Here is a 27,121-nt window from a genome sequence, read left to right as displayed (position 1 = left end):
AATCGCGCACGACACGGTTCGAGCGCTCTTGCGCGCTGTTAAAGATTGCTCTCCGCGTTATGTGTCACTTATCAGAACGGTGACAGATAAGGCGCTTATGTATGCTAAACGAGCTTCCTCTTGTCGCGCCTGTCTGGAAACTCGTCGACGCTGCAGCTACGCGTAATGCGAAATGCCGCGCGAACAAAATCAGCTAAGCCTTCGACGGGAGATCGCTGCTTAAGAAACGTCGGCGAAGTGATTGCACGTGAAAATTGGTTGCTTACAGGCATGGCCTTCGACATAACGTATGTGCGCCTGATCTTCGAGTCGCCGCGCCCGGAAAGTTGGGCGATCTACAAGAAGAAAAACGAGAATTCGCCTTGGGAACCTTATCAGTACTATTCGGCAACGTGCCGCGACACTTACGGCCTACCCGAACTGAAAGAGACAGTACGCGGCGACGACACGCGTGTACTTTGTACCAGCGAGTATTCCGACATTGTACCGTTGTCAAAAGGCACTGTGGCGTTTTCAACTTTGGAGGGACGACCATCGGCATATAATTTCGAAACTAACCCCGATCTGCAGGTAAATATTTGTTAGTTATCGCGAATCAAGCTGTCGAAATCACACGAAGCATTGATTTTCAGGAATTCGTACGAGCGACAGGGTTGAGAATCACTCTGGATCGACTGAACACCTTTGGTGATGAGATTTTCAATGACGAGCAGGTGCAGCAGTCGTATTATTATGCCATCTCCGATATAGCCGTTGGTGCTCGTTGCGCTTGTAACGGCCACGCCGGGGAGTGCGTCAACAGTACTAGCGTCGACGGACGCGTGAGGCGAGTCTGCCGGTGAGTTTTCATCATTTGTTGCCGAAACAGAGCCGAGAACAGAGCTTTTTCAAATCTTCCGTGTTATCGCATCGAAGCTGCGAGCATTACACCACCGGACCAGACTGTAGCGAGTGTCTGCCGTATTACAACGATGCGCCATGGGGTCGTGCTACTACCGCCGATCCACACGAATGCAAACGTAAGTTTCAAAAAAAGATTCGTCCCTCTGCCGCTATTCCACAATTGCCGCTCGACGAGAGAAGCCGGCAATGAGGCTCTTTTGTATCTTGCTCGTGTCTCGTGTCTCACGTCTCGTCGTGTATGCTTGAAATGAAAATCGATCGCTAACTGCGTCTTGTACGCGGCTTCGCTGTTCTCTCGAAAGAATGATTACCTTCCTTTTTTTCTCTCGCGTTGCAACCGAGCTCATTTAATTCGTAGACCAAAGTGGCGGAATTTCGAAATTTAAGGCTTTTCATTCAAATAATGCAGTTATTCCACTGGTTTGCGGCCGCAATACAGACACCGCGTTCTTGGGCGTTCTAGCGGTGTTTGTTACCCTCCATACGCGCTGTATTTCTTTCAAAACCGCAGCGATATTCTCGCTCCACCTCGGTATTTTTTTTTTCGGCTAGTAACAAACAGAAAGTGTTTTCACCTCTCTCTACGACGCTCGGATGTTACTTTTGTTGCTTATACATCGAACGCAACTAATTGCACTTGGAAAGACAAGAGTTTTGTGAGACACAGCGTTTGTTATTCATGAGTTAGAACCAGTTTCTTCGTTACACATTGAAGTCGCTTTGTAAATACCCATTCGACACTAAAAGTAAGATGTATTCGATAGTTATGCACACCACCATTCCGAGTATAAAACCAATTCAAACCCACTGGAAAATAAAAGAACTTCCTTCCCTTTCATTTCACGTGAACGTCGTACATCAACACACTTCCATCGTTCGTTTCATTCTCAATCTAAAACGAGAACCCACATCTCAAAGTTCCGCGAATCTTGCAGATCTTTTATTCAGCCCTTAATCAATCAAGAATCTCATGTGGCCCTTTTCATACGAGTCCATATAATTGTCCATCATGAGGCAGAGAAAGAGAAAGAGAGGATGAAAAAAAAAAGAACTCGCACGCAGGCTCTGTGTAAGGACTGCTAGTGGCGTTTGTAGTATACCCTTACCTTTCGCGACGAGCAGCACGTCGAGAGGGGATCGCGTCTCGCTCTCGCATCTTGAGCTCGAGTAGTGTGTGCAAGGGCCGCTCAGTCGTGCGGCACAACCATGGGGAGGCTGTTGTTGGTGGCTTTCGCTCGAGATAACATTTTTAATTGTTCGCGATGAGATTTTTATTTTCGTTGGCAGTGATGGAATTACATTGAGTTGAAAAATTATCGGAGCGTCGAACGATTAACCATGTGAGATTTCAGTGCTGAAAGAAAACAAAAAAGACAAAAAAGACGAAAACGAAAACAAAAGGAAAATGAGATTGTTACTGTTGGTGTTGCTTTGCGATGGGATTTCGCGTTGTTACGGTTATCGACGCGACAGCTTTTTGTCGAGATACACGGCACTCTGTAAGTTCGTTCCATATTGGTTATTGCTTGCCAAAGTACTGTTGCTGAAAATAGCTGAATGGCTAAAATAGATTTGTAATCTTCTCATATTTGATTCTTGGTCATCGGAAAAAACTAAAAAATCATTTCAACCTAAAAACTTGTAAGAATATCATGTGAATCAATAATGGGAACCTAAGTCGTACTAGAACTATCGTCGTCCACGCGACATTCCTATCGATCCTCTTCCAACTCTCCTTCCCAGGGAATCCCTTTTGCAGCTCCCCGTCCATCTGGTTCTAGCATAGCAAAAAATAAAACTTGTTTATCCGATATCCGCGTGGCAATAGAGTCCTTGCGGAGGCTACTGTACGATCGATAATGTCCAATGTCCATGCATTGTGCAGCCGCGATCATTGCTTTTGCAACGCGTCATCATTGACTTGGAGCTTTCGATATTGCAGCCTGTAATTGCAATGGCTACTCCGAGCGCTGTTTCTTCGACAAGGAATTGTACAAACTGACCGGCCACGGTGGTCACTGTCTCGATTGCGGCCACAATCGCGACGGTGCCAATTGCGAACGCTGCCGAGAGAATTACTACGCTCGACCCGAGGACGGATACTGTGTAGCTTGCAACTGTAACGAGATTGGTGAGTACATTTCGTTACATGGACCGATAGATTGTTTCAAGTGATACGCGTAAGCCGTCGACACTGTTCGCACTGCTCGCGTAAGCCGAAATCACGAAGATATGAATTGCGAATGGAAGACCGTGCGAAAAATCACTGAGAATTAGCAGGAAGCTAAATGTTTTGGATTTGTAGGTTCGAGAAGCTTGCAATGTAACTCCGAGGGTAAATGCCAATGCAAGCCGGGAGTGACGGGCGACAAATGCGACCGTTGCGCGCCAAACTTCTTCGACTTCAGCGGGCACGGTTGCACATCCTGCGACTGCAACGAGGCCGGCTCGTTGGCCAATCAGCCGAGCTGCGATGCGGTCACTGGCACGTGCATTTGCAAGGACAACGTCGAGGGCAAACGCTGCCGAGAGTGAGTGCGCGCATCTCTTACGCGTTGGCCTTCCTTCACATCGATCGTTTTTTCAGGTGCCGACCGGGCTTCTTCAACCTGGCCGAGGACAACGAGTTCGGCTGCACGCCGTGCTTCTGCTACGGACACTCGTCTCTCTGCTCCACTGCCAGCGGCTACTCCCGCACCAACGTCGAGACCGCCTTCGTGCGCGGCACCGATAAGTGGTCGGCCAATGTAGCCGGTAACAACGTGCCTGTGCAGTACGATTCGATCGCGCAGGCGATTACCGTGACCGCGCCCGATCGCGACAACGTCTATTTCCTTGCTCCCGGTCAGTCGACGCGAAGCTTTCTTCCGTGTTGCACGCGTCACTGCGGTTAGCGATTATTGCCGTTATTATCTTCACAGAGAGATTCTTGGGTGATCAGCGAGCTTCTTACAACCAGGATCTGTCTTTCGTTCTGAGAATCAGCGACAGTGGACCAGCTCCCACCGCTCGAGATGTCATTCTTGAAGGTGGAAACGGTCAGCAGATCACGCAACCTATTTTCGGTCAGAACAACCGTCTGCCAAGCACTGTGGTAAGCACCAGTAGTTTCTGATTTTGCCGATCGGCCTCGAGACGGCCACTCAGAACGATTTCTCGCGCAGCCACACGAGTACTCGTTCCGACTGCACGAGCATCCCGAGTACAACTGGCAACCGCAACTGTCCGCGCGAGCTTTCATATCGATATTGGCTAATCTCACCGCCATCAAGATCCGTGGCACTTACAATCATCAAGGTAACTATCGTCATCGATTGTTGTCGTGCCCTCGCGAAACATACATTTTCTCACTTTCTAAAAACAGGAAAGGGTTGGTTGGACGACGTAAGGCTTGAGACTGCTCATAGCGGCACAGCTGGCGAGCCCGCCGACTGGGTTGAGCACTGTACCTGCCCTGCTGGCTACGTTGGTCAATTCTGCGAGTCTTGCGCCCCGGGATACCATCACAATCCACCCAATGGCGGACCTTTTGCTTTTTGCGTGCCTTGTAACTGTAATGGCCACGCTGACATCTGCGAGGCTGAGACTGGTACGTGAAACTCAGATACTTTTTTCATCTAAAGCATTTGTACCGTTAGCGCTGAATACACAAAAGCAACGAAGAGTGAGTTCTATGCATTGAGCATATGATCTTTTTTTCGCTCATCAAAAGAACCTTCTTGACAGGCCAGTGTATTTGTCAGCACAACACCGCTGGAAGCAATTGCGAGCACTGCGCTCGTGGCTTTTACGGTCATCCGTTGAGAGGAACGGCTGACGATTGCCAACCTTGTCCGTGTCCCGACAATGGCTCCTGTATTCTCCTCGGTGACAATCCTGATCCTATTTGTTCGGAATGTCCCGTCGGAAGAACTGGTATGTTCTAGAAGTAATCAATAATTTCCATTTGTTTTTCGGGCACATCGATCGACTTGTATGTTCTCTTTGTAGGTCCTCGTTGCGAGACTTGTTCGGACGGCTACTTCGGACACCCAGAGAAAGGAATTACTTGCAAGCCTTGCGAGTGTAACAACAACATCGACCTTAATGCGGTGCGCAATTGTAATCAGGAGACCGGTGACTGTCTAAAGTGTGTCAACAACACTGCTGGAAGGCATTGCGAGGAGTGTCTACCAGGTAAGTTTTCTCATTGTCGACTGATTATTCCAAAGAAATCATATTTCACACGTTAAGGATACTACGGCGACGCATTGTCCGAGAGGAAAGAAGACGGCTGCAAACTCTGTCAGTGCTACCCACCGGGCACGCAAGAAACCGAAGATCGCGGAGTTGCTCCTTGCGATCAGTTCACTGGACATTGCTTCTGTAAACCTCACGTGATTGGACGGAACTGCGACAAATGCGAGGATGGATATTACCAAATCAACAGCGGAGAGGCAATTATTCGCGACGCTGAACACTTGGACCTGGTTCACGTAACCTTATCCTTTCAATGTTTCAGGGCTGCGCTGCTTGTAACTGCAATCTTGAAGGCTCGTACAACCGAACTTGCGATGCGATTACTGGTCAGTGTCAATGTAAGCCAGGAGTTACTGGCCAACGATGCGACTCTTGCATGCCTTATCAGTTTGGATTCAGCCGCGAGGGTTGCAAGCCCTGCGATTGTGACAAAATCGGCTCGCAAGATTTACAGTGTGATGCCAACGGGCAGTGTCCTGTGAGTATTCAATACTAGACTGGCCTATCATCAAAGAAACGAAATCGACTGACTTGTGCATACTGTTGCCAGTGTTTGACCAACGTCGAGGGCAGGACGTGCGACCGCTGCAAGGAGAACAAGCATAATCGTCAATATGGTTGTATCGACTGTCCACCCTGTTACAACCTCGTACAGGATGCAGTCAACGAACATCGTGATCGTCTCGCTTCTCTTGAAGATACTCTTCGTAAGATCAAGAACAATCCGACCGTCATCAACGAGGATGGCTTCAAACAGAAACTCAAAGACGTACAAAATCGGGTACGCGAGCTACTTGAACTTGCCAAGACTGGCTCTGGAAGTAAGTTGCCAGAATAATAAATTATAATGATATTGCCTTGATGACTTACAATGACCTGATTCATACAGCTGAAGACAAGAAGTCGTTGGTCGAGCAACTTGACGAGCTTCACGAGCAACTACACGATATCAACGAGACCATTCAGAATATTGATCAAACTGCTATCGAAGCTAATCGTACAACTTCGCAAGGCCGAATGAGCATCGATGAAGCGGAGAAAGTTCTCGATAAAATCTTGGAACAGTTGACGGTAACGTTTGAAAGGATAAGGCTGTATTGTAATATTTTTGGATGATCAATAATCGTTTCTATCGCAGGAAGCTGAAGACTACTTGGCGATCGACGGTCAGACTGCATTGGCCGAGGCTAAAAAGCGAGCGGAACACGTTGGACAGCAAAACGAACAGATGACACTGATTGCCCAAGAAGCTAGATCTGTTGCTGACACGTACGCTTGACACGCGCCGACGGTTTTATTCAGATTTTCTTCCAACTCTTTTCTTTTCTTTTTACGATTAGGAATCTCAAGGAAGCCAAGAGGTTGCAAGTAGTCGCCGAGCAGGCAAGAAATACTTCGCTTGAAGCTTACAATTTGGCAAAGAAAGCTATCGCTAAGTACACGAATATAAGGTATGTACATTCTCGTGACTTTTTGGTGAGTTCTTTTCTTCGAGCAAATTTATCTTTTTCTTTCAATTTTGTTTTTCAGCGAGGAAATCAGATCATTGGAGAGTAAATTAGTGGCTCTGGAAGACCGTTACGGAGACGTCGAGAAGCTCACTGCCACAGCTGTAGCCAAGTCCGAAGCTGTTTCTAAGGAAGCCCTCGGACTATTGATACTTGGAATTTCACTGCCGGACGTCAACGTTACCGGGCTACAATACCGCATCGATGAAATAAACAAGGACGTAAGAAAAATATTTTCGATGACGAGGTATATTTGAAATCGAGAGAGTAATTCAAATGCGTGGACGTTCAGGCTATGAATATCAAAGAACAAGCTCGAGTACTCCTCGAGGAGAATGGAGATCTGATCCGCGACATCGAAGATAAGGTGAGAAAGAGCGAAGAGCTATTGGATAAAGCCGAAGATCAGCAGGGGGAAACCGCTGAACTGCTCGCCGAAGTCGACGACGCTAATAATATCGCTAAGAATGCTGTTAATCGTGGAACGCAGACCTTGAGGGAAGCTCAAGATACCTACCAAAGGCTTAGTGGTGAGGGACACTTGCCTAATGATCTCTAATCAGAACAATTCCACTTGCGTTTGCGGTTCATATAGGCCTTGAAAGCAACTTTTTTTCGCGTTTGAAAAGATTTGGCTTTGGAAAATAAAATTCACGTATAATGTTGTAGTGTTCGACAACGAGGTACAAGCAGCACGCACAAAGGCCGACGAAGCAATGAGGGGCGTCAACGAGATACAAAAATTAGATCTAAGCGCAAGAGAAAAATCTCAAGAGATCCATCAAATGTTGCAAACTTCGGAGCAAAATGCCAAAAGAGCACGCGAGATCGCTCAGAATGCGCAGTCGAATGCGAACAACGCCAGTGCCATGGCTAACGAGATACGGCAGGAGGCTAACAAGACCAAAGCTGAAGTCATCAAGCTTGGTCTCGAAGCTGATAAGCTGCACTTGAGAGTCAATGCCACTGACAATACCATCAGGCAATACGAGGGTAGGATTCAGAAGGATGCCGAGAGTACTGCACAGGTCAGATAAGCTCAATAATAATTTTGATTTGTTTTTTTGCATTTGATAGTCATGTTTTGATTGTCGTCGTAAAAACATTCATACTTAACCAGGTGAAACGGAAAGTCGGACAGGCTAAGTCGAACGTAACAGGAGCATCGCAACAAGTCATCAAAGCGTTGGAGGAAATCGCTGAAATTACGAGAGAACTCGAAGCACTTCCCGATATCAGTAAGCATCGCAAATGTACATTTTTCGGCTGACGATAACATGTACAAATGTTACAAAAACAAATGTTGCCTTTTGCTCAGACAACGCCGACTTGGATCGACTGGACGACCGCTTGAAGAAAGCAGCGGAAGACATAAAACAAGCCGATCTGGACCAACGAATTCGGGCACTCACCGAGGCAAAGAACTTGCAAACGCAATGGGTGAAGAATTACGAGGACGAGGTGAGCCGACTGCGCGAAGAGGTGGACAACATCAGCAACATGCGCAGCGTACTTCCGTCGCGCTGTTATAAGAACGTGCGTCTTGAGCCTCAATAAGACCACCGCCGTCGAGATGAAAAAACAACCCGCATCGTGTCATCTTTATTGCGTGCCATTCGATACTTAAAGGGAGGCTTAACGGTATGTCTCTGTGTGTCTGCTTTTGTGTGTGCCCCTACGCTCACACGGCATAATATCCTTCATCCTCTTCTTCTTTTCCTGTTTCTTCTTCTTCTTCTTACGGGGACGAAGCATGTTTTGTGTTTATTTAAATCCTCTCGTCTGATTTCAAGTAGTTTTGTCTCTCTTGTGTTTTTATTTATAACTTTTTCGCGAAATCCAAACGTGTCATTCTTATGCGATAGCATTTAGTAATTCTAGGGTGCCTTTATAAATCGATATTATCTATCGATCAAATGTCATTAGATAACATACTTTTCTCTTTTTTACGTGTACAAGTAGTTAGAGGACAAACAAACGAGTAAATGAGAGTAATTGATTGTAAAACTGACTGCGGGATGATTTATTTCATGTACATTATATCCACTAGATGATTGTTCTATATTTTAAGTGTAACTTTAATGAAAAGAAAAACATCCGCTGCTTCTTTTTTTAATGTAATTCCAGAAAGCTTATTTAAACGTCGCGCAATTTCTTTTATAAACGAACGGTGCGAACAATTGCAATATTTTAAGTATCATACCAAAGATCTTTCTTTTCTTTTTATCATGCGATTTTTAAAAATAGACAAAGTATATAACAGATAAATTTATACACTGCATTTTGAAATGCCACACTTTGTGTGCACCAATATAATATAATGTTGCCTTGGATTTTTTAGAGCTTTGATTTATATCAGTCTTTACAAATACGTCTCAAGCACAGCAACCATTTTTTTCTAACATTTATAATTTTTTTATATTGCAATATTGTATTCAACTATTTTACTATTTTATACCAATTAGCCTAGTACAAAATGTAGAACGAAGAAATATAATTCGAGAAATAAAGTAATTTAATTAGGAAGGACGTTTTTTCATTGCTTTTTATCTACCCTTTCTATCCTTTCAAAGTAGATGTAGCTTTATTTCTTTTCTTTGAAGTATGATTAAAAAGGGGAGGTGGAAAACTTTATAAAAATATTATATTAGTAGCAATTACTCGAACAATAAGTCCAAAAAAAGCTTATAAATTTAATACATTCGTGTATGAAATTTACTTTGATTATTTGTTGAGTTGGATTCGATTGCAATGCATCTATATTGCGTATTGATGAAATAATGACTAGACTAAGCTAGCAAAATAATAATTAAATAAAACAATAATAAAATCTCTCTTTTGAATATCTAAACTACAAGTACAAGTAAACACGACATGCATCAATTGTTAAATTATTCCTATAAATATTTTATTTCATTCAGAAGTATACATTGTAAAATGCATACAACTTTTTTACTCAGCTAAACACATTATTCTACTCTAAGACGTTGAAATCTACACTTGAATAATAATGCAATGAAAACCGTTTCTCGCCCTTTCAATAACTCTTGGCTTCTTTCCGATCGGTGGTAAAATGAAATATTTTGAGTCGTTATACAGAAAAATTTGCATTGGAGGAATGAAGGCATAATTTAGGTCAATACACATAATTGATAATAAATTTAATGTATAATAATTCAACAAAAATACAAAAAAATGTTTCAAGCTTATTTTGGGAAATAGCTTAAACTAGCGATTTTATTGAATGTTATGAGAATTGCTAATTATTCCTATGGAGAACACTTCCATTGTTAAACTAAAGTACGTGAAAAATATTCATTTCTAACGAGCTACCTATTACAGTAAATAATTGTATCACTGACTAGCTACTTACAGCAGTAGTTCTAAAGCTATACTTCGTCAAATTAAGTATTATTCATCGATATGTATACAAATAATGCTTATTACGCTAATGCAGTAATCATAATAATTTAGAATTGCTAATTGTTTGTTATGACTAGAGCAATCAAAAAAGATCGTAAAAAAACATTTTTTACGTTGCGCTAAATTGAGAACACAGTATTGAAGAGCAATCATAACAAAGATTAATTAAGTACCGTAAAGGCATTTCGTATAAGGACAAAAGAAAACGATGAATTGTTGTGTCTGTCAAACGTTTGCGTGACAATCGAAAAATAAACACCATTTACATCTTAACAACAGTCACAAAATAATGGCTTTCCTAACTCTTAGGCTTAACATCTTAACTCCTAGTATCTCAACAACCATGTTTTACGTTATGTGTTAATATATATTTTCTTTTTTTTCCGGAACAGTGTTATTCCATTTTAATAGTCAAACGTCATACACAAAAGCATTTCACATGGTTTCGTGTTCATCATGTTCGTTCCAAAAAAAAAAAAAAGAAACAGCCGCCTTGATCTTCATTTGTATTTTCCTTACTCTCTTCTAGGCGTACATTGATCAATTCTGCATAGCCAGCAAAAGTATGTAGAAAAAAGTATTTCGTTAAAAATCACAAGATATTGATTTTCGTTATTCTTTGGCGTCGTCTATGGCATTGCTTCGAAAAAAAGTATGTCGTTTTGAGATGTGATTAAATACATATGCACGTTGATTCATTGTGCAAATTCGCTTTGTTTCTGCCTCTTCTTCCTTTTTTGGCATACATTGGACAATATATTTTGGCATATGACACAGTACTAAGAAATATATCGATGCTGCTGCTATATGCTAATATTATTTTTTTTTTTCGTTTATTTCAAGTAGTTGGCTATTATTTAGGCAATATTACTATGATCAATAAATGTTTTCTCTTTTCACCATAAAATTATTGAGTCTCAGAAAACGAGTGAAAACTGCTCGATCTGTAGGTATACGTTGAGGATAAGTAATCGTGACCATCATCTACTTCGTTCTTTCCTGCAAAATATATCATTTTTAGCTTTTTCTCTTGATTGTATATAATTTTGGAAAGAGACTATCGCAGCTTAACCGATAGTTTTGTATCAATAAAGGATTAATATTAAAACGTATTGAGTATATTGGATAATTTGAAGATTATAGAAAAATGTTTGTATTTCGTGTTAGTAAAAATGAAAAGTTTGATGATTTTTCATCCCCGAAGCTTTCGACTGTCTCTTAATTCCGCTCGACTATTAATCTATAGTTTGGCTATTGACATTTTTATAAAGTTCTCATTGGGCGTTGACTTGAAAACGAAACTAAAAGTCCGTCAGGCTCGAAATCCATGACGAAGTTCATTTGTCAAGAAAATAAAGTGGAAAAATTTTTGGACGAATGTTAGTTGTCTTGTGCCTCTATATATAATAGACGCGGTCGTAGACGGACTGTTTCCAAAGTCTTAAAAAATCAGTTGAACGAGGGACCTCTATTTTGTACTATTTTAACGACACACGCCTGTTGCCCTGCCTCTCTCTCTTTGTTTGCTCTTCGAGAAAAGTAAAAAGATTATTTTCTGTGTCGATTGACGAAGTTGAAATATCTCCGCGGCGAGGCTCGTTTCGCGTATCATTGCTTGCCGGTGAGAACTAATTTCGGTTGCATATAAAACAATTGCTAATGGCTCTCGCGATAGAGCACAAAGACATGTAGGACGGTTTCGGCGCCGCGAACTCGGTGTTGGCCGCGGGCACGTAATTGTCGTAGTTGCCGTTGTTCATGTGCAAAACCTTCGCCATCTTTTTCATTGTGGCGTCCAGCCTCGACGTTGTTATTATCTCCATCTCGTTGCCGCAGTCGTCGAGCATTCTGCGAATCGAAAAAGAGCATTAGTTTAACAACCACCATGGAGACATGCAACTAGGCAACACTTGCCTCGCGTCAAACTCAAAGTTCAACTTATTGTCGTTGGCCATGTCTAGCCTGTCGTTGGGCTCTTGCATCATTTCATTTTGATTGCATATCGGCCGCCTATTCGGACTGTCCGTCTCGTTTTCCAATTTGCTGTATTTAGCCGAGCCGCTGCTACCGTGACTGACTGATGCCGCTGTTTCCTGTCGTGAATTGTCGCTGGTAGGCTGCGCAGAAAACATTAAAGCGTATGTAAAGCATTTAACATTCACATGATAATTATTCCTGGACGGATATGAACCTATATGCCTCAAACTATAACATTTTTTAAAATAATTTTAACTCGTTGCTTGATTCGTAGTTATTTTTGAAAAATGCTTGTATCCTCTCACTCTGATAATAATTAAAAACAAACTACAGAACATCTGTGTAATATCTAATTTCAAACATATAGGAATATTGTTATTAGGAGCAATTAAAAAAAACAATTACAGGGAAGTGTTACACTCATCGCAACGCTTACAAAAGAAAAAAAAACTCTAGGGTGAAACGTTAAATTGTGCGTGTTAAAATCACGCGGCAGTTTCACAACGGGTGAAATCGTATTTTTCAGAATTTGAATAGCTATGTAACAACTACTATGGAAATTAATAATAGATAATTTAATAGTCGATTTAGTGATAACCGACATGTATAAGCAATTATTGACGATATATAAAACAGGTGCAAAGGAAAGCCGACAAAATTGTTAAGCTCGATTGTCGATAGGCACACCTCGCTTACGCGCACACCCACGACGGCGCGACATCATCCCACGCACATGACAATGAATTCTCGGGTTTCAACGGCACAAAAAGGGCCTAAACTATATATGCGCTACGCACACATCCCCGCAGGTGTGCAAGTAAAGTCGCGTGTGTGAATCATACAAGCCTAGATGTCGCTGCGGTGCGCTCGCTCTCGGCATCGTTTTGAAATTATCTCAGTGGCAAATGCAATTGAAGACTTTAGGTGTGGCTGCTACGCCGTCCCTTGTGTGTACAACAGAACAAGGCCCCATTGGCAGCATCGTTATCAATGGCCAAAACAAGCTGAAGACACGCAACGACGTGTCTTATCCACTCTTCTGTGCGTGTGCATTTTACAACCAAACATACTACTTTTTCTACACTCGAGCGTGAGTGAATCAACGACCACTTGGAGAGCTAACGAAATCGGGACGCGCACGGATTTATTGATCAATCAGCCATACTACATCCTAACCTCCATGGGCGGGACATTAGTCATGGGCGTATAATTCTTGGGCGGCGGTTTTCCGAGTAAAGGAAATTAATTCCGGAGCAATGTGGACGTTGTTTCGTTGTTGATGTGAACCAATTAGTGACGACTGCGGAATTCTAAATTTGTAAGTTTTGCATAGTTTTGCCAGAAAGAACCCTTCTGCTATTGATTCGCGTTCTTCGCGGATGTACAACGTTCGAATTATCACGTCAGTTTTGATTTGAAACAGTGTAGATTATTCTGCCAATCATCTCTTTAATTCATTTAGACGATTTATGTGAAAGTATTTTCTGCAAACTTTTTTGAAAAGATATCAAGTAATTGTTTTAGGTAATTATTTTATTATCATTTCTCATAATAATTTAATGGTTTGATACTTTAAAAGAAATAGTTGTTATATAAATGTGCTCCAAAAATTTAGTTCAAAAGTACAAACCACTACAGGAAGTCCATTACTCCAAAATCATTAGTGAATCATTCAGTCCATTCACCATTGTCAACGAACATTACAAGTCATACTTATTTCATAACAGTGAATTTTTAATGTAAAATTTTATTTATTCATCGATTGACACAGATTTTTGTGCAGAAAAATTTAGTGCATACTCTTAATCATGATGCAGTGATACTAAAAAGAGACCTATTTATTAACATCTTTTGTCTTGACTCTATTGTGCAACTCATATGGAGTCCTTTAGCTGTATTATTGTATCAGATATATGCATTTATTAACAGTTTCTATTTTTTCTTTTGCTTTCCTTGATTTCAGAGCAAAATGACTGTACTCATTTTTCAAAAATTCTTGGTTGTGACCCTCACAGCCTACTGCCTGCTGGTCGAGGTAGTAGCATGGGACTATGACTACTGCAATTATCCCCTGCTTGAAAGAGCAGTATTAAAAGCCACCTCATCTTTGCCTGAAAGAGGAGCAAGTAATGCAAAACCACTTTATGGACCAAACGCATGGACTGCTAGTAGTTCAGATTTTGGTCAGTATCTTATAATTGACTTGGGTGAGACAAAAAATATCACTGCCATAGCTACCCAAGGTAGAGCTCATTACAATGAGTATGTAATGGAGTATGGTATTAGCTATGGTACTAATGGTCTAGATTACGCAGATTTCAAGGAGACTGATGGTAACATCAAGATGTTTAAAGGTAACAGGGATGGAGACACAGTAAGACTGAACAAGTTTGATGTGCCTATCATTGCCCAATGGGTAAGGATAAATCCTACTCGCTGGCGCGATAGGATCTCCCTCAGATTAGAGCTCTATGGCTGTGATTATACACCCAATGTTATTGCATTCAATGGCTCTGCTATGCTCCGATGGGACATGTTGCGCGAGTCACTCGAGACGGACAGACATTCAATGAGATTCCGTTTCAAGACCAACAACGCCGACGGTGTAATTATGTATTCCAGAGGTTCTCAAGGCGATTTCTTTGCTCTCCAGCTGCGAGAGAACAGAATGTTGCTCAACATCAATCTTGGCTCAGGTATAATGACGAGTTTATCGGTTGGTAGTCTGCTTGACGACAATATGTGGCATGACGTTGTGTTCTCCAGAAATCGCAAAGATATCGCTTTCTCGGTCGATAGAGTGCTTATCAACGGTCGTGTCAAGGGTGAATTCTATCGACTCGATTTGAATCGAGCGTTCTATGTTGGCGGTGTACCCAACAAGCAAGAAGGCTTGGTAGTTACACAGAATTTCACCGGTTGCATCGACAATCTGTTCTTCAACCAAACTAATCTAATCGTCGAGCACAAAGATTTGCTCTATCAAAATATGTACTCAAAGTACGAATTCCTTGGCACCACAAGTCACTGCCCAGAGCCACCGATTCATCCAGTTACATTCCTCACTTCGTCGTCTTATGCCAAGCTCAAAGGTTACGAGGGTATGGTATCAATGAACATCTCGTTGTCGTTCAGGACTTACGAAGAGAACGGCATTATCGTCTATCACGATTTCACCTCGCCAGGTTACGTAAAGATGTTCCTCGAGGAAGGTAAGCTGAAAGTCGAGATCAAAACTCGCACCAGTCCCAAGGCTATCCTCGACAATTTCGACGTAACTTTCAACGACGGTCGCTGGCATCAAGTTGTTCTCACGATCAGTAAGAACAGCCTCGTTCTCAACGTCGATGGTCGCCCTATGAAGACTACCCGTCAAATGGAAATCAGTACCGGATACCTTAATTACATTGGAGGTATGCCTGGTAATCACCGTGGTTTCATCGGATGCATGAGAGTCATTCAGATAGATGGCAATTATAAACTACCCGTTGATTGGAAGGAAGACGAGTACTGCTGCAAGAACGAGATCGTCTTTGACGCCTGTCAGATGGTCGATCGCTGCAATCCCAATCCTTGCAAACATTCTGGTACCTGCATGCAGACGAGCGATGACTTTTTCTGCGACTGTACTCACACTGGGTACGCCGGTGCAGTTTGTCACACTTCTTTGAATCCACTTAGCTGCGAAGACTACCGCAAGTCGCCCAACTCTGTCAATCAAAAAGCTGAGGTGAAGATCGACGTAGACGGCAGTGGACCATTACGACCATTCCCAGTAACTTGCGAGTTCTTCGCCGATGGCCGGGTACAGACGATCCTTCGTCACAGCAACGAGCACTCGACTCCAGTAGACGGTTTCGAGGAACCTGGTAGTTTCATTCAAGACATTCGCTACGACGCCGATTTCGATCAAATCGAAGCGTTCATCAATCGTTCGCACGTATGTCGTCAACGTATTAGCTACTCGTGCAAACATTCCAAGTTATTCAACACTCCCGTCGGGCAAGCGGAGGCTTTCCGTCCAAATTCTTGGTGGGTAAGTCGTCATAATCAAAAGATGGACTACTGGGGTGGTGCTCTGCCAGGCTCGCGAAAGTGCGAGTGTGGTATTATCGGCAGCTGCATAATGCAGGACAAATGGTGCAACTGTGATGCCGACATGGAAGGTTGGTTCGAGGACTCCGGCGACATCACCGAGAAGGAACATTTACCCGTTAAACAGCTACGATTTGGTGATACTGGTACTGCTCTCGATGACAAGGAAGGAATGTACACTCTTGGATCGTTGATCTGCGAAGGCGACGACTTTTCTACGAACGTGGTGACGTTTAGGGTTGCCGATGCCACGGTTGAATTGCCGACTTTCGATATGGGTCACAGTGGTGATATTTACTTTGAATTTAAAACTACTCAGGACGATGCAGTGATGGTCCATAGCAAAGGACCCAACGACTACATCAAGATCTCTATCAATGGCGGTAATCAGATTCACTTCCAATATCAAGCTGGAGGTAGCCCTCTCGCCGTCAGTGTGCAGACGTCCAGTAGGCTTGCGGATAACAATTGGCATAGTGTGTCCGTAGAGAGGAATCGTAAGGAAGCGAGGATCGTCATCGATGGTGCCTTCAAGAACGAAGTGGCCGAACCACCAGGTCCCGTGCGTGGACTTTTTCTCACGAGCGACTTGGTTGTTGGTGCGACGACTGATTATCGAGACGGTTACGTCGGCTGTATTCGTTCGCTGCTACTCAACGGTAAATTACAAGATTTGAGGGGCTATGCCAGACATGGTTTGTATGGAGTCAGTGAGGACTGCGTTGGTAGATGTGAAAGCAATCCGTGTCTGAACAACGGCACATGCCACGAGAAATACGACGGCTACAGGTGCGACTGCAGGTGGACGGCATTCAAGGGGCCAATTTGCGCCGACGAGATCGGCGTGAATTTGCGACAAAACTCGATGATTAGGTATGACTTTGTGGGCACTTGGCGTTCGACCATCGCTGAGAAGATTCGTGTTGGTTTCACCACTACCAGTCCGAAAGGTTTCCTTCTTGGTTTCTCGTCCAACATCACTGGAGAGTATATGACCATCTTGGTATCCAACAGCGGTCACTTGCGCGTTGTCTTCGACTTTGGCTTTGAGCGACAGGAAATCATCTATCCGGACAAACGTTTCGATTTGGGGCAGTATCACGATGTCAGGATCAGTAGAAAGAACTCTGGTGGAATTCTGGTTATTCAAGTTGATAACAACGAGGCGAAAGAATTCCAATTCAGCATCAAGGCTTCGGCTGACGCACAGTTTAATAACGTTCAATACATGTATATCGGCAAGAACGAATCGATGCATGAAGGTTTCACTGGTTGCGTCTCTCGTGTCGAGTTTGATGATATCTATCCACTGAAACTGCTGTTCCAAGAGAACGGTCCAGGTAACGTGCATTCTCTCGGTGGCCATCTGTCCGAAGACTTTTGTGGAGTAGAACCAATTACGCATCCGCCTAATATCATGGAAACACGTCCACCGCCAGAAATCGACGAGGACAAAGTACGAGCGGCTTACAACGAAGTTGACTCGGCTATTCTTGGCAGTGTTCTCATGATTCTTCTTATCGCTCTCATCATCATGGGTGTACTGATCTACAGGTACATGTCGCGGCACAAGGGCGAGTATCTTACGCAGGAGGATAAAGGCGCTGAAATTGCTCTCGACCCTGATTCAGCGGTCGTCAATTCCGCTACTGGACACCAAGTGCAAAAGCGAAAGGAGTGGTTCATCTAAGCTGCTCGCATTTTTTATTTTTTATAGATTAACTATTAAAGGATAGTAAGCGAAGTATTAACATTAGATCTGATAAGAATCTCATTGTAAAAAAAGCGATGTTTTTGTATACCTACGTACTAACTCCCCAGCCCCTTCGATAAGCAACTACTATACGCATGAATAGTTGTTGGTGTCGCAAACGATCAACGAGCAATTTAATTTTTCGTTGTTCGTTCATTGACCTCGACCACGACAATGCGCAGCGATTGTCAGTTTTTGTAATTGAGAGTGAGTATTTTACTACGATAAATCGTGTAAATTATAGACTATATATTATTACGACTATATATTATTACGACTATATATTATTACGACTATATATTATTACGACTATATATTATGTGAAAAAATTGTTTCGTCCATTTTTTTTTAATAATTATGCATCACACGTACCTGGCAGGCTGTTCTATTGCAATCTCTTCCCCTGCTTATGTTTAGTTTGTCTCTCATGACCTGAAACAAACAATGTATATCATGATTATGAATCAAATAAATTTGCTATTATTTTTACGTTTTATTGTTTTCGTTGATGAATTCACTATTACCTTCACTTCAGCACTCGTCACCGTCAGGAAGCCCCGCCTCATTGAAATGTCTCTGCTGTCTACTTTGAATTTGTTTGGGTTTTTCTCGTTGATATGTGTTTCGAATGTTAAGGAAAATTGTTCCAATTCAACAAATAATAGAATGTTTCTGTTATAATAAAACGCTCCATCGAATTAATATTGAGTCAACAATTATTGATTGCTTTTGCAATTAAAATATGGAATAGGGTATGATCGTGTTATTGTTTTGCATAGAATTAGAACTTATTTGTGACGCCAAATGCAGCGGCCTATTGTGCATCTATTTTAAAAATAAAACTCGAATTACATTTTGAAAGCTGTTAAGAGAGTAGAAATTAAGACTCATCCAAACGAAACATTTATCTATATTATAAATTTCTTTCCGGCGCGACACATCGAGCTCCATCTACTTGATGAACGATATTTTATATATTCGTATTTTACGAATGCATATAATACTTCACTTGTCACAAATACTTTTTGCCAATTTTAATTGCCACAACAAACCTGTTTATTGACTTTCGCGACAATAAATATTGAAAAAGTAAGAAAATTAAAAAGGAAGCAACGAAAAGGATATTGATGCAGTCGTCGAGATCTTCAAGATCCCACTCGAGAGACCGAAGTGCATTTTTTAGTTCGTTGGTGGTCCATTGCAGCTCTTCGAGGCTATTCATCGTTGGCAACACGGATCCAGTGAGAGTATATTGAGGCATGTTCACCACTCCCGAAGCCACATTTTGATTGAGTTGTACCCAGCGTTGGAATAGGTTGCGTGCTTTGGCCAGCGCTGTGTTCACCTCTCTGAAAACCAATTAACAATTGTTCAATCAATTTTTAGTTTTATCATACATCCCATTAACGTGTGGTGGATCGCATCACAAAAAGAATTGTGACAACTTTAATAAATATTAAATAGTTTTCGATTGCCATTCAACAGATGCAAAATTACAGTAATATTGCTTATTTTCAAATTAATGTATAGTATTTCAAACGTTATCGTTGCCTTATTTTCGCATATACTACTGGTTCATGTGGTTGGTAGAAAGAAAAAGCAAGAGATCAAACGAATTGCAGTTTATTTTTATACACAAAGATATCACACGATGATATTTCGATTTATATTATTTTAATATATTCGTCAATGCAGTAAAGTATCGAATTAATTAACAGTTACGCATAATGAGGCATTGGACAGCAGTGTTCCCAGTTGCGTGGCCAGCGCCGTTAAGAACACCGGAGCCGAAGTTTTTACCGCCCTGAAAAGAAAAGTAATGGCATATGAGATTTTTCATAGTAGCCGTTTTAAAGTAGAATTTAGCACTTTAAAACTAAAGTACGACAATAGCTCCAAGAACTTAAAAGAATGAGTATAATAAATCATAATCATTTGATGGGCTACTTAGTTGTTTTTCAGCTCAATTAATCAACATCTATATTGAATGTGTCTACGATTATTTGAATTCACGATATTGATTTGTACTGCGTATACGAAGCGTTATATTTGTGTTTGAAGAGTTTGAAATAATTTTAACACGTGAAAGTTACACATTACTTTTTTTAAGCCGCCGCCACCACCTTTGCGATTTTCAAGCGCTCCATTTTCGTTTTCACTGACAAGGAGTTCTTCCTCATTTTCTTCGTTTTCCATATTTTCTTCGTTCTCTTTGTCTTCCTCGTCTAACGGAAATGATTTAGCAGACACATTGACCATCATAGCGAACGCTACGAAAATGCCAATAAGGTACAAGCCGCGAGATAGCATTTTTGTAACTGATGGTTTTCCTGAGCATTCAGTCAGAACAACTGTTGTTACTTACTGTAACTGATCCCATTACAGCACGGCGCATTTATACTTGTCCGACTCGCTATTATTATTATCACAAGTGCTGAACAGAATTATCTATAGATTATAGATAGCTGTAGGTTCGACCAACACACTGACGAGACCGAAGAAAGCACTACGCTGTCGCTTTTGTTATTTATCTTCATTTGAATAATGTCGAGTATTTTTGCTAAGAACTATTAAGTGTAAACAACACAATAAAAAGATTGTTTTACTCCATTCCTAAAAAAATAGCGTAGTTATCTCATTCGAAACCGAATTTTTCATAGTGATTGCTACTTATTGTTATATGGGATGTATAGGATCGGCTAAAATGTCATGATAATCATATACTTTTCGTCAATAAGAAAAATAGCAAGAAATAGTCGTGTGTCTAAAATAAAGAGAATAACCGATAAATTTATAAAAATCATACTTTCGATTTGACCATTGCCTTTTTCTCATTAACAATGAATTTGCATTTAAGTTATATTATCTACATATGGGTGTCGACCTGCAAGTGAAGCAAGGATAAAAAAAAAAGCAGGCTGAAATGAAATTGCAGATTCGATACTTCGTGCGCGAGGACTCGATTGACGCAGGCTCAAGGATTCGAGCATGTATAAAATCTCATCTCGCACACGTAGTACCTATATCGAAAAATCAGGTTAGATATATGTGTGAGAAAGTGATTTTACCCTCACTAGAGCGCAAACGTCCACGCGTGACTCAAATCACATTTTCTTGCACTAAAGTCAAAATGTACTATTTTTATATTAAACCCTATCTTCTTATTCAACCTATGTAATTTTAAGAATACAATTTTTTTCAACCCTGAATATAGAGTATATAAAAATACAAGCATATACAAAAATGTAAACATCTAATTTCATTATCTCTTTGTGGCCCATTATTCAAAATTGATGAAATCAAATGTAAAACTATCTATTAAATGACTATTAAATTATAGATATTTGTCACGTAAAAACTATTTTGTCTGCATTAAAAAAATTTTAACAAGTTATTACTCTGATCAATTCATATAATTTATTGAATCAATGTTATCTTTTTTATGTGAAACATATTTTTATTGCGCAAGATGAGTATTATAGATGGCGTTCAAGGAAAAGAATAAAAGATCCATGAGTGCGTGTATTTATTTTTGTTGATACAATACATCGCATCAGGCGGTTAATAATATTATTTAATTAAATGTGAATACTGTCGAATGCTAAAGTCTTCTTTAAATTAAAATATTGTAATTGGATGTAATTTCAAGGATATTTCGTATTATCTCATTAATAATAATATAAGATAATTAATAATAATATATAGAAACCCCTATATACGTTTTCATCGAGAATACGCCGTAATAACTCAAATTCTATAGTAATACATACCTCAACATCAAACCCCGAATATTAGGCTTACATTGGCCGATTTGACGTAATAGCAGCTTAGTCCCTCGCAAGCTTGCATGAATAAAGGCGTCAAATATTTCCAGTGACATTTCGCGCGACGGGGAGATTTCCGGTGTATGGATTTATACTTGCTTTTGTCAATAAAAAATCAATCGATAATATAATGAGGTAATAAAAGAGCTACTTTGAAATCAGAGATATTGACGATCTAATTAATGAATATTTTAGATATTATCATGTTTATCTAACCAGAGGTTTGAGTATAAAAAACATCTTGGTAGGTTGAGATGACTCAATTTCAATTACCCCATACCGTAGCAATTATTAATTGTACCTTTGTAAATAACGCTGATTACTTATACCTTTTTATGACAATAGTGCACTTATATTTGCAAGATTTGTTGCACCTGCAGATAATCGAGCCATACTAATGCATTATTACGGTCAAAAATTCCATTGGTTTAAAAATTATATGATATTAGTAGAGTGAAAATTGAAATCTCTCTTTCAAAGTACTTTATTCTACTGTGCACGTTAATTGTTACACATCATTGCAATGACAATTTATATGGTTATTTTCTAAAACACATTGCTATTATTATTTAAAGTAACATTGTTGAATGTTTAACCAGATATAATACATCGGCGTAGACAAAATGAGCTGCTATTTTTCCTCCTTTATAATTCTTATTATCCACAGTAAATATTTTTTAAGTAAAAAATGAGGTGATGGTAATTTAATAAAAATTTTGATCGATAGCTCGTTGAAAACTACGCTTATGAATATGCTAAATTCTTCAAGAAGTTCAACTTTTAAAGACATTTTTATAATGACTAAATGATTTATATTATTTGATGATTGATAATTGATAACTTACAAGAAGATTATTATAATATTGGATTATAGATTTTTCGGTAATGTAAAGGAATGATCTTCCGTTTGATCTGGAAGTAACATGCACAGCAAAAATCAAAAACTTTAATTTGATACGTGACTAAAAAAAAAATAATGATTTTTAACTCATATAATATAAGTGTGATCAAATATAATTGTTAAAGTAAGCTTATTAAATAAAGTTGTTAGTAATATATCAGTTAAAATTGTAGGTTGTACCTTTTAGATGTTGAATCATTTGATACGTGTAACGTTTGTAATTATAACGTTAAGCTTTGTTAAAACTTGATACAATTTGATTAGAATAGTCTTTTTTGTCCAGATATCGCTATATTATGTACATGAAAAGTTTGCTGGACCTAAATGTCAATTTCCCTTTCCATCAGGAATTCCTTAATTAAATTGAATGATAAAAAGTCAATAATGTTGCAATTAATTGTCGAGTTAATAATATAGACACACCTGTCGGATGTATGTGCATGTTGAATTTAAGTGCCCAAAACACTTGCAATAATAGCGAAAGTATACCGAGCCGATTATAAATACGTAGCGTTACGCCGGCACAAGTCATACAATTAAAGCAACAGATGATCCGGTTAAACGCTCGACAAAATCATCGATTGCGAAAATGCTTTCTCGCTGTTTCTACCTTATTGGAATTCTCCTAGTTTTAATCATAACTACGATTGTCAATGCTTCTCTAGAAGAATCGAAAAACAAAGGTGATAGTAAAGTTAATAATGGCAGATTTCGAGGTGCAGTACAAACTGTAAGAACATTGTCTTTTTTTCAAATTATTATTCAACATTTTCATAGTCAAATATTTATAAAATTTACGTTATAATCAATGGCGGAATTGCGGCAAAAGTTAAAAATTTTATTTTTCAGGTTGCCAAAAAGTTCATGGATCCATTTAACATTTTCGCAAGGATGTAGATTAGAGATATATAAAATACCATAGCAATGTTGTATTTTCAGCGATGTACATGCATAACGGGAATAAATAGCCTTGATTGTATTGGACGAACCCTTGGATTTTCATTATGCCATTTCTCTTGCAACGCCTTAAGCGACTTCGTTGGAAAAAAAACTAAGCATTGTGAGATTGTCAATCTGCAGGGGCCAGAAATTTCGCAAACATACCTATAGTATTGTCAAAAAATGTTGTAAGTTATCAGGCTTGTTCGCATTGGTGTATCGGGTCTTCGTCAAACTTGATAAACGGTAATATATTCCATGTAGTTGTCACAGTGGATTGGCAATATCTCTCGATGCGCAATTATCTGATCTTTCATCGGCACATTACGCTGTCGATTAATCTCTCGCCGATGAAAAGAAAGGTCTTGAAAAGAAGGTGCAAGAAGGCGTAGAAGCCCATAAGCCAGAGAGCCCTTGTGCTCGAGATCAAGGAAAGTAGCTCACTGTCACTCGGAAGCTTCGCGAAGCATTAACTTATGCAAGCTCACGTGTTAAACTGGCTGCATGTCACATTGGCTGACGTGAGTTCAATATTCGGAATTTAGCTTTGACATATGTCACTGGAGAATTGGGGCGAAAGAAGCGTTCCGATTGCAAATGTACGGCGGTTCACTTCGATACTCCCGTCAGACTATTATTCGTTTTAAAATATATGTACATCTCAAGTAACATCATTGATTCATGTTTTTAATAACTTTTGAAAACGTGACTCTATTAAATCAGATTTAATAAGTATCACTGATTGCTTGTTGAAATCTTCGTTGTATTTGAAACTTTGACAATATAACATAATCTCCAGATGAGATTTATCGTGAGCGTTGACCCAGCAGTGTTTGGTTCTGAAAGGAACTCATTCTCAAATATCTTGCCGTTATTTTGATTCGATCTGTCGTCCCGTAGGTATATGCTAACCTATATAATGGGGAATTTCACAGAATTCAAAACTTGATAAGAGTTACGAAAGAAATATAAAAATTTTCACGACGTTGAGGCCTTAAATATAATAAAACAAAAGACGCACGGAGTGACTTCGCTCGAACAAACGGGAAAACCAGCCAGTCACGGCACGCCGCAAGACCTAGCAAGTTGGAAAAGCACGCGTACTTTCCAGGCGTTAATGAGCTTTCAAAGGATGACTATTCGCGATCGAAGGTTACGCACCGAGCAATTAGAGAAAGTATATATAGACGGGGAGAACCCGTCTTATCGGGCGGTAACATGCGAAAAACGAGTTCAATGTCGCGTGGACGCCGATCGATTTTCCACGTGTGTGAGCTTCGTAATGCAATTACGCGCGTTCGCCGCCGCGCCCCTCTCGATGTGAATCACCGAGCCACAGGCCCGTCCGAACGCGAGACACTCGGATTGATGTGCACGATGGGGAAAGGTCGTAAAACGTATTGTTGGTTCGGGCTCTCGTGCGAAAATTATCGACATATTTATCGAAAGGCGGAAAGCACGTCGGGGAACGATGGCATATTTTTGTTGGCTCGAAGAACCATTGGTCGCGCGTATCGCGTGTATGAATTTGAAATTCAGATGAGAAAAGCTCGCCTCGATCATTGCCGGCAGAGCCGAAAGCGGGCTATTGATTATTTTCCAGTAAAAATATGTCGCCCTATATACTTTGCCGTTCGCGGCTAAAACCTCGATACGAGCTTTTTGCGTTTTTCGAACTCGCTTTCGTTAGTTCGAGCGCGGCTAACAGGAATAGACATTGTTCTTGATGGATTAGAAAAAAAGGGCAATATAGCCGCTTTGCCGATGCTATTTTCGGTTTCATGTAGCACAGGCATGCGTTGCGAGTGAGAATTTTTTTATGAAACTATTCAGTGGCGTACAATCTATCCTCTCCTCTAACATCAGGTTCACGTTTGCGGGTGAGAAAAACCGCAATATTCTCATTGAAAATCACGCAAGCGATTATTAAAAATTTTCAGAATCAATGAAATTAGTTTAATTTTAACGAACTTGAATGGTTCGGCAAACTGCGAGAAACGGTGACATTGATTTTCAGAGCAAACAATTCGTTTGGTTTGGCCAATAACCCATTGGCATATTCGCATTCAATTTGAATTTCACTGGGAGAGAAGGAAAAACGGTTTTCAAAAATAGCTCGTGCAGCTTGCTTATGCGTCAATGGGCTCATTGGGCTATCATCAACGAGTGTTTGTTTTTATACGTGCGGGCTTCTATTTGTGTTGTAGCGAATTGGGAATATCCTGCAGTTAGATAATAGGATTTTCTGGTATCTATTATGGCAAGGTTTTGTTACAGTCGGGCATTTTGGTAGAATATTATTTCGTACTATCAGTTTTCTTTGAGTATTGTATCCTCTATTTTTGTTTAATACTCTTGTGACTGCATCGACCATCGTTCGTCTCTCGTCCTATCATCAGATCATAACATTAACGTAGCGATAATCATGCAATATAGAGTGTAACACGAGTATATTTAACCATTCACCTTCACGACTCTAAAACGACCAAATTCCACTCGCCAAAAAGTATTTGAACAAACTTTGTATCTCCTCTTAAAACCTCACCTACACTCCAGGTCACGTAAGTGTCATCCGTGAAGGATCTCGCGGTAATCTTCTTCTGCCGCGGTGGCTTTTGTCGGGGAATCAGTATCAAATGAAAAGACTTTTTTTCAATCTTCTTGACGTGTAAATATCAGAACACAAGTGTGAGCGTCTCGAAAGAGCGACCAAATAACAAATTACAGTCAATGAAAATAGCTTTTTTTTATTTGTGCATCCTCTCTATTACAAACGCATTATTCGTTAATTGACAAAACGATCGTCGTGAAGCTCCAACACTCGTGTTCAAATAAATCTCCTTCCTTTTTATTCTGTCTTTCTCCTTTCATTCGTTCTCTACAACCAGCAATTACACCAAATTGAAAAAATATTGGACTAAAGCCATCTGCCTTCCAATCGTCAAATTTTCCTTTCCACTTTCTCTCATTTCAGCGTTGCAACAACAAAAAATGAAAATCGATGCTTTCCAATCGTTCGCACCCTTCAATTTTCAGCACGAACTCGACGAAGAGAGACATGTATAGGATTCGAAGCCAATATCCGTTCCCTCGCTCTTTACTCTTTTTTTATTCGGAAAGCTCTATATATACGCTACGTGATTTTGTCCGACTGCGGAAAGAGAGAAAGAGAGGCCTCTCCGAGATGTTAACAAAGGTCGTTTTGAGAGTGCGTCGCGTGATTGCATAAGACGGCGAAAAGGGTCGCGAGCGCGGGTATATGGGTTTCTGTGACACGCAACAAACTGCAGTAAAGAAACCTCCCTCCGCGGATGATCCCATTACTGCGAGCTCGTCGTCTCGTCGATGGCGAGCTCCGAAGACTGAATTTGCACGATAGGGCGAGAAAAGCCTGAGTCACTTACTCCTTGATGACGAAATAGGGATCGTCCGGCGTCATCGCGTCTGCTGGCTTATTGATGCACTCCCTTTGTCGCCTCGCTCGCGGATGGAGAATATGGTTGCGCGCGCCCTAGACACCGACTGCGCGTTGGCTTCGATTTCCGACGCGGACTACTGC

General features: G+C 40.7%; 4 protein-coding genes across 5 annotated transcripts in view; 2 read left to right on the top strand and 2 right to left on the bottom strand.

The window, feature by feature from the left end:
• LOC131665406 (laminin subunit gamma-1) overlaps positions 1-11,414 on the top strand; it is a 15,103-nt gene extending 3,689 nt beyond the window's left edge. The window contains exons 3-24 of the mRNA XM_058937282.1: positions 269-570; positions 633-838; positions 916-1,019; positions 2,846-3,034; positions 3,209-3,434; positions 3,491-3,747; positions 3,825-3,997; positions 4,068-4,200; positions 4,268-4,492; positions 4,630-4,818; positions 4,894-5,079; positions 5,137-5,339; positions 5,405-5,620; positions 5,693-5,963; positions 6,032-6,213; positions 6,281-6,411; positions 6,483-6,593; positions 6,673-6,871; positions 6,943-7,180; positions 7,320-7,678; positions 7,771-7,888; positions 7,969-11,414. Of these exons, the coding sequence (XP_058793265.1) occupies positions 269-570; positions 633-838; positions 916-1,019; positions 2,846-3,034; positions 3,209-3,434; positions 3,491-3,747; positions 3,825-3,997; positions 4,068-4,200; positions 4,268-4,492; positions 4,630-4,818; positions 4,894-5,079; positions 5,137-5,339; positions 5,405-5,620; positions 5,693-5,963; positions 6,032-6,213; positions 6,281-6,411; positions 6,483-6,593; positions 6,673-6,871; positions 6,943-7,180; positions 7,320-7,678; positions 7,771-7,888; positions 7,969-8,207 (4,457 nt within the window). The 3' untranslated portion in view covers positions 8,208-11,414. The remainder of the gene's footprint in view (positions 1-268; positions 571-632; positions 839-915; positions 1,020-2,845; positions 3,035-3,208; positions 3,435-3,490; positions 3,748-3,824; positions 3,998-4,067; positions 4,201-4,267; positions 4,493-4,629; positions 4,819-4,893; positions 5,080-5,136; positions 5,340-5,404; positions 5,621-5,692; positions 5,964-6,031; positions 6,214-6,280; positions 6,412-6,482; positions 6,594-6,672; positions 6,872-6,942; positions 7,181-7,319; positions 7,679-7,770; positions 7,889-7,968) is intronic.
• Positions 8,232-27,121, bottom strand: LOC131665408 (syntaxin-6). Its single transcript, XM_058937285.1, has 6 exons — positions 26,967-27,121; positions 19,013-19,247; positions 18,423-18,506; positions 18,271-18,330; positions 11,982-12,190; positions 8,232-11,921 (listed from the first exon to the last, which is right to left on the bottom strand). Exons 1-6 carry the CDS (start codon positions 26,999-27,001, stop codon positions 11,702-11,704), a joined length of 843 nt encoding a protein of 280 aa, XP_058793268.1. The 5' UTR covers positions 27,002-27,121; the 3' UTR covers positions 8,232-11,701.
• On the top strand, positions 12,948-18,329 carry LOC131665407 (neurexin-4). 2 transcript variants are annotated; one of them, XM_058937283.1, is made up of 2 exons: positions 12,948-13,368; positions 14,014-18,329. In XM_058937283.1, the coding sequence occupies exon 2, from the start codon at positions 14,020-14,022 to the stop codon at positions 17,833-17,835; it is 3,816 nt and encodes a 1,271-aa protein (XP_058793266.1). In that variant the 5' UTR covers positions 12,948-13,368; positions 14,014-14,019; the 3' UTR covers positions 17,836-18,329. The 2 variants fall into 2 exon arrangements, with proteins under 2 accessions (XP_058793266.1, XP_058793267.1); XM_058937284.1 differs by lacking the exon at positions 12,948-13,368 and adding an exon at positions 13,398-13,574.
• LOC131665409 (uncharacterized) lies at positions 19,523-20,290 on the bottom strand. Its single transcript, XM_058937286.1, has 2 exons — positions 19,999-20,290; positions 19,523-19,702 (listed from the first exon to the last, which is right to left on the bottom strand). Exons 1-2 carry the CDS (start codon positions 20,206-20,208, stop codon positions 19,610-19,612), a joined length of 303 nt encoding a protein of 100 aa, XP_058793269.1. The 5' UTR covers positions 20,209-20,290; the 3' UTR covers positions 19,523-19,609.

This window comes from Phymastichus coffea, unplaced genomic scaffold, assembly GCF_024137745.1.
Source record: "Phymastichus coffea isolate CEN01 unplaced genomic scaffold, Cenicafe_Pcof_1.1 PCOF00050, whole genome shotgun sequence".
Classification (NCBI taxonomy): domain Eukaryota; kingdom Metazoa; phylum Arthropoda; class Insecta; order Hymenoptera; family Eulophidae; genus Phymastichus; species Phymastichus coffea.
This window is presented reverse-complemented; position numbering and strand designations above follow the sequence as displayed.

What these genes read in the sequence shown, in the direction of transcription:
- LOC131665408 (XM_058937285.1), bottom strand. Translation starts at nt 27,001, where the DNA reads ATGACGCCGGACGATCCCTATTTCGTCATCAAGGA. An exon ending in ACTGCATCAATATCCTTTTC is followed by an intron (nt 18,507 to 19,012) that starts GTTGCTTCCTTT and finishes CATATCAACGAG; the next exon opens with AAAAACCCAAACAAATTCAA. An exon ending in TGACGAGTGCTGAAGTGAAG is followed by an intron (nt 18,331 to 18,422) that starts GTAATAGTGAAT and finishes TGTTTGTTTCAG; the next exon opens with GTCATGAGAGACAAACTAAA.
- LOC131665407 (XM_058937283.1), top strand. Translation starts at nt 14,020, where the DNA reads ATGACTGTACTCATTTTTCAAAAATTCTTGGTTGTGACCCTCACAGCC.
- LOC131665409 (XM_058937286.1), bottom strand. Translation starts at nt 20,208, where the DNA reads ATGCTATCTCGCGGCTTGTACCTTATTGGCATTTTCGTAGCGTTCGCT. An exon ending in GTGGCGGCGGCTTAAAAAAA is followed by an intron (nt 19,703 to 19,998) that starts GTAATGTGTAAC and finishes TTTTCTTTTCAG; the next exon opens with GGCGGTAAAAACTTCGGCTC.